Below are 15,309 nucleotides of genomic sequence, written 5' to 3'. Positions count from 1 at the left end.
CGGTAGTTTCACCCGCAGACGGGAAGTGGGTCGGCACTAGAATTTGTATAGTAAGAGGATGTCTAGGCTCAGTGCAAGATCATGTAGGTCCCCCCGTCGACTTTAGCAAGTTGGTGGATACTAGGAAGTGAACTCAATAAAAGGCATAAAGTCAAGGTGGGATCACAAACAGAAAGTATCCGACAGTTGGGCCACATTGCACTTTTGGATGCGGTCCCAATGAGGATTGATGGTCAGATGACCAATGGGAGTCCAATGCAAGCATCCCCTAAAATTTAGGGAATTGCTATTTTGGGCCACGAAATCTATTCGCGTCATTAGCTTCATAATGACAAGGGGAACATTTTATTACTCTGCTGCAAAGTCAACTGATGCACCAAATGAGAGATTTTTAAGCAAGAAGCCCAATGTGGGAAAATTGCATGCATGAGTGCCAAGTGGCACTTTTTGGCCAATTTACCAAGTTTGGGAGAACAGAACTTGTAACTGACTTTTTGAAGCACTTTTGGAAGCTGATAACTGTGATTTTCAACCATTTCTCTCCATTTTTGAGCTTCCCATGACTTTACCTAGGACCAAGGAGCTCATTTTCAGCATTGGAAGGCATCAGATGCGTGTTTACAGGGCTGTTTTGTTGCGTTTTCAGCGATACACAGGTTTTGGGGCAACGATGGAAATCTTCCCCTTTTGCATCTATTTGTTCACACATGCATTACAGGTCGAGGGCAGAAGAGGAGGCGCTCGATTTATGGTGGGGGGATGCTTCATTGAGAACCTGTCTCACAAGTTAAGAGCTATGGAGTGCTTGCTTTCCTCTCTATGTACAGTAGTGCTAGGAGTGATGACCTCCACACATCACACTGCTCTCTCTCTCCCCTACGTGCAGTTATGTGATGCCCCACAAGAGACCTCTTCATTTGACTGATGTACAACTATGTGGTTTCATGCTTTTGTGCTGAGGCAAGAGTCAACTGATACACCAGTTAAGAGATTTTTAAGCGGGTAGCCCAATGCGGGGAAATTGTATGCATGAGTGCCAACTAGGTTTCATGCTTTTGTGCTGAGGCAAGAGCCTCCTTGAGCAGGAACAGGGGTAGCTAACTGCTACTCCAAAGCAAGCACTGGTGAGGGTCACCGTACAGGTGCGTTTTCAGCGCTGTGTATGCGCTGTAAATTGATTGCGTTTCAGCCATACGGACGCTAGAACCATTGGGAATAGTGCCCCACTGGCAGAGGACTGTTAAGGGACTGTTTGGGGTGAAAACACGGCAAAAACCAGTAACCACAGCGTGCTGAAATTTACTGTTTTTGGGCAGGAATGAGAGGGTTTATACTAGTGGAAGAGAGTTCCGACAAGGGAATTGGTTTCCCGCAAGTTTTGGGGTTGTTATGCTGCCGAAATTTGGCCAAAACAGGTGGTATCTAGCGGGATATTGGTAAAGGATTCCCAGGACTCTACTTTGTAATTCACCCTCTCAAAGTATAAAGAAATACCGGAAGGGTGCCAATTTTGGGGCCTACAGGTTGTCCGCGTCTGCTCGGACCATTCTAGCTTCCGAGCCGTCTGTGTGCTTAAAAGTTAGTTCCCGTTGGAGATTCCCTTTGCACGTTCTTTCTGTGGGTGTCTAAAGTAAAGAATTTTGGGTGCAAATCCGACCGCCCCAAGGGCCGATTTCATGGTTCCATTGCCGGGATATCAATCACTTTTTCCTCAAAGAGTGAGCCTCGGTTGTTTTGGGTAGAGACACAGAGTACAGGAACGCGGGATTATACTATGGCGGACAAAGAGAAGGGCATTATGGAAGAGGGTTCCTTTGCACATGACAAACAGGAAATTCCGCATGTTCGCCCTACCAAAAAGTGGTCAAATTAGGACTGATTTTCTACTGCATTTTTAGGGTTTGCAAGTACGAACCAAGATGAGATAGGGAGAGGTCTCAAAGTGGTAGATTGGCCACTAGATCTCCTGCGGGAGTGATGTGGGTCTGCCAGGTGGCACGCTGCTCGTCGATTCTCTGAGGCGATTGCTTTGATTCTTGGACGCATTGGTAAATCATCTTGAAATTTGAGCTTACTTGGTCGTGGATAGTACGCCACAGTGTTGCGGAATTATGCTCGTTTGCAGAGGCAAGAGCCTCTTGCACAGGTAAAAAGTTAAGGGACGGGTTGCAAAATGCTATGTGGTGAAGTTCAAGAACTATCCACCTATACATGCAAAGTGGATGGAAGAGCATAAATGTCAAACTCACCAAATGTATTGCAACTTTACCTTGAGGTCTTTGGGTTCCAACCTATTCATGCCCCAACCCAACGTGTGCAAAAGAGGGATAATGATAGAACTAGCACATCAAATGTACATATGAATTCCGTGTAATAGATGGAAATGACAAAAGTATGAAGGTCTCATTAAGTCATTTGTATCTATGTGTGACGACCTTTCTTGCGGATACATGCGATGATAAAAGAGTGCTAGCAACACAAGATCATCAGTTCAAGAGGGGGGTATGTCACGAGGATGTAGCAACTGCTAACCTTACTTGTTGGTTTCTTTCCAATGATTTTTATTTAATTTTTGAGACCCTCTTTTTGAAGTTGCAAATGGTCGGACATTGTATGGCCAATGTGAACGGTAGTTTCACCCGTAGATAGGAAGTGGGTCGGCACTGGAATTTGTACAAAGAGGTAAGGAAACTGCTAGAAGCAGGTTTCATCTATCATGTTGAAGACTCAAAGTGGGTTTCTCCAATGGTATCACACCAAAGAAGAATGGTAAGTGGAGGGTTTGTGTTGATTACAAGCCTCTTAATGCAGCCACAAAGAGGGACCATTTTCCTCTTTCTTTTCAAGACGAAATTCTTAATGAGATAGCAGGACATGAGCGCTACACGGTATGTGATGGCTACTCGGGCTACTTCCAAATTAGCATCGTTGAAGAAGATCAAAAAAAGACAACCTTCATCACACCATGGGAATGTTTTGCTTACAAAGTTATACCTTTTGGTCTCAACAATGCTCCAACCACCTTTCAACGCTATGTGACATTTGTTTTTCAACCATTCTTTGGAGAACCAATCCGTGTTTTCATTGATGACTTTTGTATCTATAGCTCCCGCTCTCTTCATTTGGAGAAAGTTTATGAAGGTCTAGCCAGGTTGCAAGCTTTGGGTGGCCAACTCAACGTGGAGAAATGCCACATTGGTAAAAGCAAGGATACTCTTCTTGGCCATGTGATCTCTGCCAAGGGCATTGAAGCGGACCCAAGTAAGGTTCAAGCCTTGGTGGCTTTGCCCTCTCCTACCACAACAAAGCAGTTGGTCTCTTTTCTTCAAAGATGAGGTATTTGAGTAGGTCCATTCACCTGCTCTCTCAAGTGGTTCTCCCTTTACAACAAGTTACCCATGAAGAGTTCTTCACTTGGAGTGAAGAAAATGAACAACAGTTCAAGGAGGTAAAACAAATTCTAGCCTCACTTCCCACCCTTGCATCTCCAAAGTGGGACGAGCCGTTTTATATAAACCCTAGTGTAGGCAATGACACACTTGGAGCGGTATTGATACAAAAGGATCCTCAAACTTCTTTCATGCGTCCTATCTACTTCTCTAGTCGCATGATGACTCCATCAGAAAAGGGATACACAGTAGTGGAGCACATGGTGCTTGCATTAATGTTTGCTACCACCAAATTTCGCTCTTATTTATTGTCTGAACCATTCATAATCTTAACAATGGAAGATTTATTTCCTTATGTAATGCAGCACATGGATGTTTCTTCTAGGATTTCCAAATGGCTCACAAGGTTGCAAGAGTTTGACTACACAATGCATGTGGGAAACTCCACAAGAGCCAGTCTAGCAGGCATTCTCACTCATCGCCACTATAAAAAAGAAGCTAAAGATCAAGACAAGTGACAGTCACTATAAAAAGAAGCTGAAGATTAAGACAAGTAACAAAGAAGTAACACCTGTGTTGGAAGCCCCTAAGCTAGAGAGGGCTCACTCTCTTTTCTTTGATGGAGCCTATAAGAGGACAGTGAACAAAGCTGCAGCGGGCATTGTCGTCTTCAACGAACAAAGGGAAAAGGTATTCTTCATTGGGCATCTCTTGGATTTCCACTTCAACAATGAAGCAGAATATGCAGCCTTAACTCTTGGGTTAGAGTGGTGTGTGACACAAGGTATTCAACAGTTAAATGTATTTGGTGATGCCATGCTTTTAATAAAACAAATACAAGAAACTTGGGCTTGTAAAAATCATAGCTTGCTAGGCCATTTGCACAAAGTTAAGGAACTTTTAGAGAAGTTTCAAGTTGTACAATTACATCATGTCCCTCGCGCAGAAAATCAAGAAGCAGATGGTCTAGCTAGAGAGAAGCTACAAGATGTTCTAGTGGTGGGTGCTATCAAGTTGAAGCTACCTCTCTTCCAAGGTAGCGATGCTATGCCTGACATTATGAGTTTCTTGGACACAGGAGAGTATCCTAAAGATCTTACTAAGGGCCAAAAGCGGTGGCTTGTGCGGAAGGCAACAAAATACCGCCTTATCAATGACGACCTCTACTGCAAGGGTAAGGATTAAATTCTTAGGTATGTACCTCTCTCTAGAGAAATCACAGAAATAATTTCAAGTTGCCATGATGGTGTTTGTGGAGGACACTTTGCACTTGACATCACCACTAGGAAGGTTCTACAAGCCGGGTTTGTGTGGCCTAGTTTACAAAGAGATATGCATCACTGGTGCAAAACATGCAAAGAGTGTCAGAAGGTATAGGAGGCTCACATATGAGCCACAGACTCTATAATCTCTTATGGACCATTTGATAAATGAAGAATTGATGCTATTGGGCCTTTGCCAAGGAGCCAATGAGGTAAATTGTATATCATCATGGGTGTGGACTACATGACCAGGTGGGTTGAAGCAACTTCTACCACCCTGATTACAGCTAAAGAAGTGGCTAAGTTTGTATTTGAAAACATTTTTTGCCGTTTTGGCACTCCTCTTGAAATAATTTCTGACAAGGGACCAGGTTTTAGAAGAGACCTCGTAGAGGAGCTAATGGAGAAGCTGGGCATCTCACAACCACACTAAACTTCCTACCACCCAAAATGCAACGGTTTGGTGAAAAAGGTAAATGGTATGATCTGTAAGATCGTCACTACACATGTAAACAATCACATAAGTGATTGGAACAAGCATCTTATGGCTACACATGCAAACAATCACATAAGTGATTGGAACAAGCATCTTATGGCTACACTTTGGGCTTATCGCACTTCATTTCGCACATCCCTTGGATTCACACCATATCACTTGGTGTATGATAAGGAGGCCATTTTACCCATTGAAGTTCAATTGGCTAGTCTCAAATTGCTAGCTAGGTAGATGGAACGCCCTGATGCTCATCTTCACAACCACATTCTTGATCTAGAGAGGCTTCAACTAAACAGAGAAGATGCTATCAACTATTATGCAGCACAGGCACAAGAACGTCGATTTACCTTCAACAAGGGACTTAGGGCAAAAGGTATCAACAAGAAAGATAAGTTGGTCCAAAGGTATGGTAACAGGTTTGACACAAGGAAGGATATAAAGTTTTCACACAGATGGGAGGGGCCATTTGTCATTAGAAAGTGCTACAACAATAGCAGTTACCGATTGATGCATGTAAATGGTAAGCTCCACAAAACACGTATCAATAGATGGAGGCTGAAGCATTACTTTATGAGGTTTGATCAAGCACCTATGATGGAAATCCCTGAGGGAGACTCCTCCACTTCAACTGAAGAAGAATCAAGTGCAGAGCTAGAGACATAAATGCCTCTAGCTTTAAGGGGAGGGCTAATAAGGGCCGTTTTTCAAATTTTGTTTCATTTCTCTCTCGGTATGCGCTTGGGTAGCAAGGCTTCAAGGACCCTAAGAGAAGGAAGGACCTAATGCATGAAAATCACCCAAAAAAAAAAAATCTATGTATTTATTTTGTACATAGCTATGGTTTTGACACATTTGGATCTCGGAAATAAGATGTAGGTAGGAACAAACCCTATGAAAAAGAAAATTTCATTGGATGCCGATTCTACCCGACGATCACTATAGGTGAAGAGTAAAATTCAATAGTGAAAGGAAGGAGAATCTTATGCATTATGGAGTTGGAGTCAACAAAATATTATCAAATTCAAGCCTAATTCACTTGTGCACACAAGGCTTGCAAATGAAGTCAAGAGGGGACCACCCGGAAGACTTTTGGAAGGGAAAAGACACACATATTTTTGTGATATTTTTTTCATTCCGAATTTTAAAAAGTTTTCAACCGCAAAGTTGTAGGCATTGAGCTGATTTTCCGGTCCCTATTTTTTTTATAGTTTTTGAAGCTACGGTTTGGGAGATACGACCGAAATGGTGGAGCCTATCTGTCCACTTGGGAAGAAGTCATGGTTATCTAACTCCACACACACACAATTTCTTATAGGTTTCTCTCCATTCTTGCTGTATTTTTTCTTATTTTTTCAAGATAATCTCAAATATTATTAGAAAACTCTTGGACTCAAGCTATGGAAGGTGGCATGGAGACAAAGCTTGCGCCACGATGAAGGCGATTAGGAGAAAATTGGTCAATAAGCACGACACACGGAGCTCTCTCATTGGGGGAATGCCTCTAACTGAGTTTACTTTGCGATAATTCCTCTTGCTCATAATCTCTTTCCTAATCACTCTCTTGGCCTATAAAAGGACGCCTCCTCTTTTGTAAACGGGACACACTACACACACACTATCCCATACCCACACACCTACACATACACACCCTTGTGCTACATGCTAGTAGCATGAACCCTAATCACATAATCACAACACCATCACCATCCATATCTCCACACACTTGTAATGAAGGACTGAAGGGACGATTTCAAGAAGAAGAATGATAAATACACTCATGATATTCCTTGCCATCAACTCCCATCCCTCCATTATGCATCCTACGGTCTCGTCCCCTTCTCATCTTCTTGCCCTATGCTACCTATTGTATTCATCTTTTGCAAGCAATCAACACACTCCATCTCGGTGCCATACCTTGTGTCGTTTGGGATACACTTCATTGTGAGTATAATTTATGCTTGTTCTTTCCATTTTGCTTATGTTGAGGTGTACGGACTAGCCACCATACTCTCTCTCTCTCTCTCTCTCTCTCTCTCTCTCTCTCTCTCTCTCATATTCCTATCATCTTGCTACTTGCACCTTAAGGTGTGCGGATTCGCCACCTCTAGTAAGAGAAGTGAGCATACTTGCATGTTTCCCTTATCTCATTATCTTCCTTACTACATGCATGAGTAGCAAGCCCATTCTCACTCACTCACCATTCCACTCATCTTGTTTTGCGACCACCCCATTCCACACCTTGGACGTTGATCTTGAAATTGTTTTCAATGGCATGTCTGATTGTGTATATGTATGCGTCCTAGCCGCATATCTTGCTAGGTGGTGTCCCTATTGTGTACCTCCCATGATGAGGCCATCGTGCATAGTCTTGGTGTAGAGGCCACCAGGTCTGTTTTGCACTTCCGCCTCTCACAAACAAGGGTTGTCTCAAACGCTCCTCCGTATAGGTGGGCTGGTGCTGCTCCAGGCCACTCCTCAGCTGCTCCCAAGACCGAAGCAGGCTCGCAGCAAACCGATCCTCCAGCCTCCTGCTCAAACTAACTTTGCGCATCTCTGTGAAGATCCACCTGATGGAAGGGCTCCAAGGGTGAAGCAACAGCTCCTTCCAGGGTTCCTTCCCTGAAAGCAATCCTCTGACAACAAACTTCCCAAGAAGGGCTCTGCTCTGCTACGTTGGGTCAATGATCCCCAACCCCCCCGAGAACATGGTAGAGTGATGACTTGCCAGGCTACTTTGGCCCGATCTAACAAGGTGCCGTGCCCTCACCAAAGAAAGTTCTTGATCAACCTCTCTAGCTGGCAGATACAGGAGCTCCAGAAAATCAATCAAGGCATAGTAGCCAACAGCACCTGGTCGGCCACTACAACTCTGCCTGCCAAAGAGAGCCGTGCCGAACTCTAATGCAACAACCTCCTCCTGATGGACAGGAGGAGGGAAGCAGTCTGCTGCTCAAGGGACAAGTCCAAGCCAACCTGTCAACCCAAGTAACGAACTCCAGTCCCTGGGAATCCATCTAAAAACCTCACCTGGAGACGAATCAGGCGTAGGAGCACTACCAACCCAGAAAGCTACAGTCTTCCTCCAGTTGATCAGTGCGCCAGATGCACCATAGAACACCTAAAGAGCCTGATCACATGTGTGCAGATTGGCCTCCTGGCCCTCCAAGTACAAGGTTGAGTTGTCGACAAACTCAGCATCGAGAAGCTCATCTGCCCTAATAGGAAGCTCAAGACCACGCAAACCAACCTGTCAAGAAGTCAAAAATCTGCTCATCGCCTCAACATAGAACAGAAAGAGAAAGGGGGCAAGAGGGCAACCCTGTCTGACAGAACGCATGAGCAAGAAGCGTTCCCCTCTTCCCCCTGCCAAGAGCACCTAACTGTGTGCACACCTGTAGAGAGCTGAAACACCTCTGATCCAAGCATTTGAGAAACCCATCCTGCGTAGAGTGCTCTCAAGGAAGTCCCACTCAACTCTGTCGTAGGCCTTCTCAAAATCGAGGAGTATCACCAGATCCTCTCCTCAGAGACGCGCGAGGGTAGACGCATCCCAAAAGTGAAGATGTTATCAAGGATACTACGCTCCTTGACAAAACCTGTCTGGGTCCCATGTATAATGCTCTCTAGGAGTGGTTGGATCCTCAAGCTCACAGCCTTTGCTAGAATTTTGTAGGATGAGTTGAGGATGGGTCGCCACTGTCGAATCTTATCCAAGGAGCCTCCCTCCTTGGGAATCAAGTAGATCAAGCCATCACTCATGCTGTCAGGCATCTCGCCAGTGTGAAAATCATACTGGAATGCACTACAAAGATCTAAACCAGGCAAGTCCCAATACTCCAAGAAAAAGCTAGGAGTAAACCCATCCTCCCCTGGACAGCTATCTCGGGGGAGTGCTCTGAGGGCCTCGTGGAGCTCCTCTAGCTGGAGGGGAAGCTCAAATCTCTATCGCATCTCCTCGGTAACAAGACAAGGCAGTTTTGCCCAAATCTGCTCTTTGCATGCATCCTGGCGCTCTAACTGAGGCTCGGCTGACAACAGATCACGATAAAAGTTAGTAGCAACTGCACGCATATCGTCAGGCTCTAAAGCAACTTATCCGTCGGGTCTCCTCAACTGACTAACACTGGTGTGCGCATGGCGTGGCCTCACTGTCTCAAAAAACTTCCCAGTAACTTTGTCACCCATTTGGGTCTACTGAGATGCCTGCCGTGAAAGGCAAACTCATGACGCCGCTCCTCAATGCTAGCCAACTCCTACCTAGACTACTGCATCTACTCCTCCAACCAAGGACTGTCTGGATGCTACTCCTACATCCTCTGCAAGGAAACAATGCCCCGTTGAAGACGCTTCTCCTCCTCCCGGGTTGTAGCCAAGCGAGCTACAGACTCCTGAAGGAAGAAACGACTAAGCTCTACTGGTCCAGAAACCACTCTACGAGCAGGGGTGCCCTGCGTATCCACGCTCTCTGTCCAAAGTGCCTCCACCCGCTCTCTAAGCTCTAAATCGAGCAAGATCCTCTTGGGGATGCGTAGCATTGCACCCCCCCTCCTTTGTCTAATTGTCACGGTGAGAATCACTCGCTTATGGTCGGAAAAAGTAGTCCTTGCTAGGATGCAAACAGATCCCACCCCTGTCACAAATGTGGTCACGAGTGTAGAAGCAATCTATCCGAGATAGATTCACTCCTCCTACCCTATTGTCTGAACGAGAGAAAGACACGCTGTCTGGGGGTCTCACAAAGCTTGAGTGCTACCAAACATCAGAAACCTTTACAGTCATACATAGCCGCTCCCAAGCTGCAACCTGAGCCCCGTGCACCGCAGCATGCCACCTTCAATCCTGTCAGAGGGGTCCTCCAACATGTTGAAGTCCCCCCCAACACACCATTGCTCTGCATGCGGCAAAGACTCAAAAACATGAGACCAAAACTCTGCTCGTGCACTTGCTACATTGGGCACATATATGTTCAGGAAACCCATAAGGCAACCCTGAACCTGCTCTACTTGGCACAATAATACCTCTGCCCACAATGGCATGCTCCCAAGTATCCGCAATAGTCATACATACCCCTCCCTCGATACCTCCAGGTCCAAATGCAGCTGACCAAAATGTCTCATAGCGACCACGCAAAATCTTACCACATCGTCTAATGCGGCTCTCACAAAGATGATGCTCTTGTAGCATAAGAATATCATCTCACCACCCACAAGGCATCGTTGAAGCTCCTGATGCAACCGACCTCTCTGACGCTGAAACGGGAGCCCTCCTTATCCGTGCACATTCCATGAAACGATCCTCATGGAGTCGGTGAGAAAAAACAGATGCTGCAGCAGCAGCCAACCTCGCTATATTTGAGGCCAATTTGGATGGGGAGTAATCCGCATCCGAGAGACCTCTAGACAAAACGCGTCTAAAGTGACTGTCCCACCCAAGCCCAAGCCCAGGCCGAGAGTGCAACTCGTAGGGCTACATCCTTTGTCCAAGAATCCTGATGTACAAATACATAGCAAGGGGGGGTCTGAGTGTCAGCAAACAAATGGACCACAAAGTGCCTCCAACCTGCTGCATCCGGTGGCGTCACACTAAACTTGGCTAGAGGCCAAAGTGCCTGTACCAGATCTGTCACCCCCAAGTCCCCTGTGTGGTGTGAGAACTAAATGGCCTGACCTGGAGCCAATCAAGAACTGTGTGCAAGGTCCACTCTATAGGATCCCTGCCGCACAACGGAAAGGAGAAACCTACCGCTGTATCCAGAGCCTCAGTGCCTCCGGCTGCTAGAAAGAGAACGTGGACTCGAAAGCAAGCATCCTCCAAGTCGGGAAAAGAGTCACCTAGAAAGCGTGTGAAGCTGTAATCGAAGAAGTCCCATCCTCTGCAAATGTCAAAGCTGGTCAAACCCCGAGGGACTGCTGCAAAAGGAGGGGTCTAAACAAGAAGTGGCGTCCTCAGGTGGGGCTATCCCTCCGAGCCATGCGACTCGTAGTGAAAGCACTACCAAGAGATCGTCTCGTTGCAGATGTGTGTCCAATCCCCTGGGTCTAAGGAGTGTGAGATGGGTTGGGTGATGAGACTGAGAGCCCCACCGTGGAGGGAGGAAGAGTGGGAGGTGGGGGTGAGGGTGGAGAAGGGAGAGGCAGAACGGAGGCGTCTGAAGGTGGAGGGGGGGGAGGCGGTGGAGGCGGCGGAGCTAAGGTGGAGGGAGCCTCCTCAAGAGGGTCCTGCTGGAGGGGGTCAAAACGGTTCCCTATCGGACCCTAATGTTGCTGAGCTGCAAGAGGTCAGCCACCAAGGGGGACAGTGTGGTGAGCCCGCCCCTGTCGACGGCGGCCAGGTGCCTGCTGCCAACCGTGCGCTATCTGATCGCTGGCCTCTGTCGAGGTACCAGCCTGTGTGTCCTGAATACCTGTCTGCTGGGCATGCTTAGCCTTGGGAGGCTGCGCATGCGCTGTGAGCCAAAATCTCTTGCGTGGATAGGCCTTTGCTAAGTGACCCATCTGCCTGCAAATGAAGCACTGGTTCAGGAGACCCGAATACTCCATACTCTGTCTGATCCAACCGCCACTCACATGAGGCAACAGTATCACCTTCGGGAGGGAGTGTCTGTCTCGAACAAGAACCCGCACAGTAGGTAAACCTGCGGCCTTACCATGAAACCGGCCTGTTCAATCCGAAAAGGGCGGTAGACTTTACTTTAAACCTTGATTTAGCTTTCACCCATTATTAGTCGTCTATTTTACCTGTACTTTCAAGACACAACAAAGGGGAGAGGGATACAGGCTGCTAGATTGCACCTGTATGAGTAGACGGACACCAGATTGGCCCCTAACTTAGGCGCCCCTTTCGGTATTTCTTTATTGTTCAAAAGAGGGAATAAACGCTGTGGTTCCCTACAAGCTGCCCCGCACAAACTCGGCTGAATTTCCACTGTTCCAGCCTGATTTCGGCAGCATAACTGTACTAGAACCCTTCACAGTCAGTATTCCCACGCATTGGCTGACTTTCCCGACGCCTACGGGCACTTTGCAAAACCTTGCGAGAATCTGTAGCACGCTGAATTCTCTGTTTTCAGCCCTGAAAATGCGCCAGATCACCTGTACAGCGGTCCCCTTGCGTCCCCGAACCTCCTGGGGGTATTAGGGTCCGTTTAGGGCCAAAACCCTAAACCTGCAAAAATACACAGCAGGCTGTAATTCACTGTTTCGGGCTCCGTTTCGCGTGCCGGTCGCATCCCTAGCAAGTCCTCGAGCTCCCGCACCTGTAGGGCTACTTGCCCTTTGAATCGGACGAGATTTCTGGCGTGAAACCTCTCCGAATTCACCTGTACCTGCGGGGGGATTAGCCGCTAGCTAATCCAGTACCTGTGCAAGAGGCTCTTGCCTCGGCAATCGCGCATGAACCCACACAAATGTACATTGGTCAAATGAAGAGCCCACTAGAGGGGCATAACATACTGCCAAAGGGGAGAGAGAGGGCAGTGCGTAGCGTGCAGGGCATCACTCCTGGCACCGCACTGTGCATAAGAGGGAAAGCAAGCACTCCATAGCTCTTAACCTGTGACAGACACTTGCAAAATGAGCCTCCCAGCTATAAATCACGTTTTTGCCTTCTCTATAAGTAGTAAACTGGCCTCAGAGTGCCAAGTGTCACTCATTTGTGCATTTTCCCGCTTTAGACCCTCGGGTCTAAAAATATCTCACCTGCAGCCTCTGTTGACTTGGCCACAGAGTAACAAAATGATCCCCATGTCAAACTGCACGTAATGACGCGAAGACATTTTCAGGTCCCAAAATAGCAGTTCCCTAAATTTTAGGAGATGCTGCCATTATATCTTTCTAGGTCATCCGACCCTCTTTGTACACTGTGGCCACATCCAAAACTGAAATGTAGCCTCTGTAGCAAAGGATTCCACTTTGGCTAGTCAATGACCCCACTTGGCTAACCATAGTCCTTGTCCAACCTTAGTGCTCTCTTGCCCTCAGGCCTGGACTCCCTCTGGACAGTTCCACACTAGCTATGCAATGCAGGGCAGTTAGATTTCCCGAGGGGTGTTTCCAAAAAGTGAAAGTAAATAGATAATAAGAAAGAAATCAACAAAAAGGATAGATAGTAGTCACACGCTGGTGACAGCCTTGGCCACAACTGAAGTTGCAGTGCACAAGTTCCAGGATTGTCCTGAACATGGATCCAATCCTGGGAAGTAGAGGGAGGTACTCTCTCCTCAGGACCGAAATAGGCAAGTCTACCTCCTCCCCAAGCACATTTGAATTTTGTACTAGGGTCCAAACCATGATGCCATCATCTGAAGTAAGCTCGAGTTGCTCGGATACCGAGCAAGCTCATCGATATCACCTTGGCCGAGAGGAACGCAAGGCGGGAAAGGGGGCTGGCAGGTTGCTGCGGGCAGCGCGAGGCGGGAAAGGGGAGCTGGCAGGCTGCCGAGGGCAGCGCGAGGGGGGGGGGGGGGGGGGGGGGGGGGGGGGCCGCGGGGGCTGCTGATAGCAGCGCGAGGAGGGGAGGGGGGGCTGGCGGGCAGGTGGAGGTAGCGATGGCGAGCAGGAGGGTCAGCAGCAGCGAGCGCGATCTAGGGATTAATATTTTTCTGGTGCATCAACTTAATGAAGTAGCTATTTGAAACTCCATTTTTGACTGAGCTGAATTCCCAGGCAAATACATTAGCTGACTGTGTGTGATCACTAAAAGAGACAGGCAATCACGGGAAACGAATTACTGTCCAAACCTTGTGCTAAATCAGAAGTTCCCTTAATGTCACAAGGTTACTGTCGTGCAAAGGCAACAACTTACTAACATTTTCACAGCCTGAGACTGTTTGCTTTTGGATGTTCAGAAACTTTGACACACCAACCCAGTCCAAATGCGAACACATTCAAAAGAACAAAACACAGCAAAGTCAGAAAAACCTTAAGCTACTTAGTGCCTGCAACACGCATAAGTTAGCCTCTTCTTGGCACAAATTTGAATATAGTAGACTTCCATCATCATTGATACAAGGCTACTATAATACAACCTGCTTAAAAATCACAGAAGAACAACATACAAATAACAAGCACAAGAGTGGCTTGCGCATTAACGGTCCAAGCATCACATTGTGCCAATTCTATAGCAAGATTGACACCTGTGGTGAATGCGCACACTACATACCAACTTCTACGAATAACCAGATGCAGGTGTAACGACTGTGGTGAAATAAAATCAATCATGTCCTTGTACCTGAAGCAAAAGAAGCTCCTCTTCACTCTCAACCTTTGTCACAACCTTCACTTGGCCACAGTTTTCCCACCTTATCAATCCACGTCAAAGCCATTAGCAAACCACGCTTAAACTAACCAGAAAAATTATAAACAGCAAATACGCCATTGACATCCAAAGACAAAAAGTGATTCTTGATACCTCCGAAGAGCCTTTGGCGCTCTGAAGAAGACTTTTTTGTATAGGCCTAATGTGGCATGACTGCATATTCAATTTCACCAATTTTAGTGAGCTCAACAGCAATCTCACAGCTTTACAGTTCCTTTTATGTCCAACAAAACAAGTAATCTGCAGAGACCTCATGTACAACGGTCTGCACCTTATATATAATCGAGATGAAGAAAAGGTCTCACTATAATTGAGATGAAAAAAAGGTCTCACTATAAATGATCAGTGCCCGCATGATAGCTAACAAATGTCGCATCATCTAAGCCTGTGGCCACGCATCCTAGCTCTATATGTGTAATGTGAACACTAGCTCGGTATGCCATGTGGACATGCTACTATGACCCCAAAGCCCCCACTTATCATAGGATGGCCTTCAGTATCTTAGTGTTGCACCTTTGAGAGCATGTTTGCACGACCTGCATGCCTAGAGAGATCCATTTGGCTTGTGTCACGTCATGTGTGCACGGTGGATCCTTAGGCAGCATTAATACTTCTTCGCTCCATGTGTGAGAATACGAGAGGTATGGACGACTTTTATTAGAAAATGGCTAGGTTCAGTGTCACATGCATGATGCACATCTAACCCTATGTACACGTGCACAAGCTAACTCCTACTACTAGGGTTTAGGATAGCTTAGGAAGTCATCTGGCACCCTTGTGAGCCTATACACAAGACGGTGGTGCGACCAAACTTGGTCGGTTCATGGACATGTGAGAAGTGTTGGGT

At 46.7% G+C, this 15,309-nt stretch overlaps 1 protein-coding gene across 2 annotated transcripts in view; it reads right to left on the bottom strand.

Annotated features, from left to right (window-relative positions):
• Nucleotides 1-15,309, bottom strand: part of LOC147432325 (uncharacterized) — an 80,094-nt gene that overhangs the window by 29,371 nt on the left and 35,414 nt on the right. For both annotated transcript variants that reach the window (XR_015185551.1, XM_086492309.1), the window contains exons 3-4: nt 14,556-14,615; nt 14,376-14,445 (exon numbers count right to left, since the gene is read on the bottom strand). Coding sequence is in view for 1 of the 2 variants with exons in the window: in XM_086492309.1 (XP_086348435.1) it covers nt 14,376-14,445; nt 14,556-14,615 (130 nt within the window). In the remaining variant the exon portion in view is untranslated. The remainder of the gene's footprint in view (nt 1-14,375; nt 14,446-14,555; nt 14,616-15,309) is intronic.

This window comes from Adiantum capillus-veneris, chromosome 20 (genome assembly GCF_014529385.1).
Source record: "Adiantum capillus-veneris isolate H3 chromosome 20, ASM1452938v2, whole genome shotgun sequence".
NCBI classification, from domain to species: Eukaryota; Viridiplantae; Streptophyta; class Polypodiopsida; order Polypodiales; family Pteridaceae; genus Adiantum; species Adiantum capillus-veneris.
This window is presented reverse-complemented; position numbering and strand designations above follow the sequence as displayed.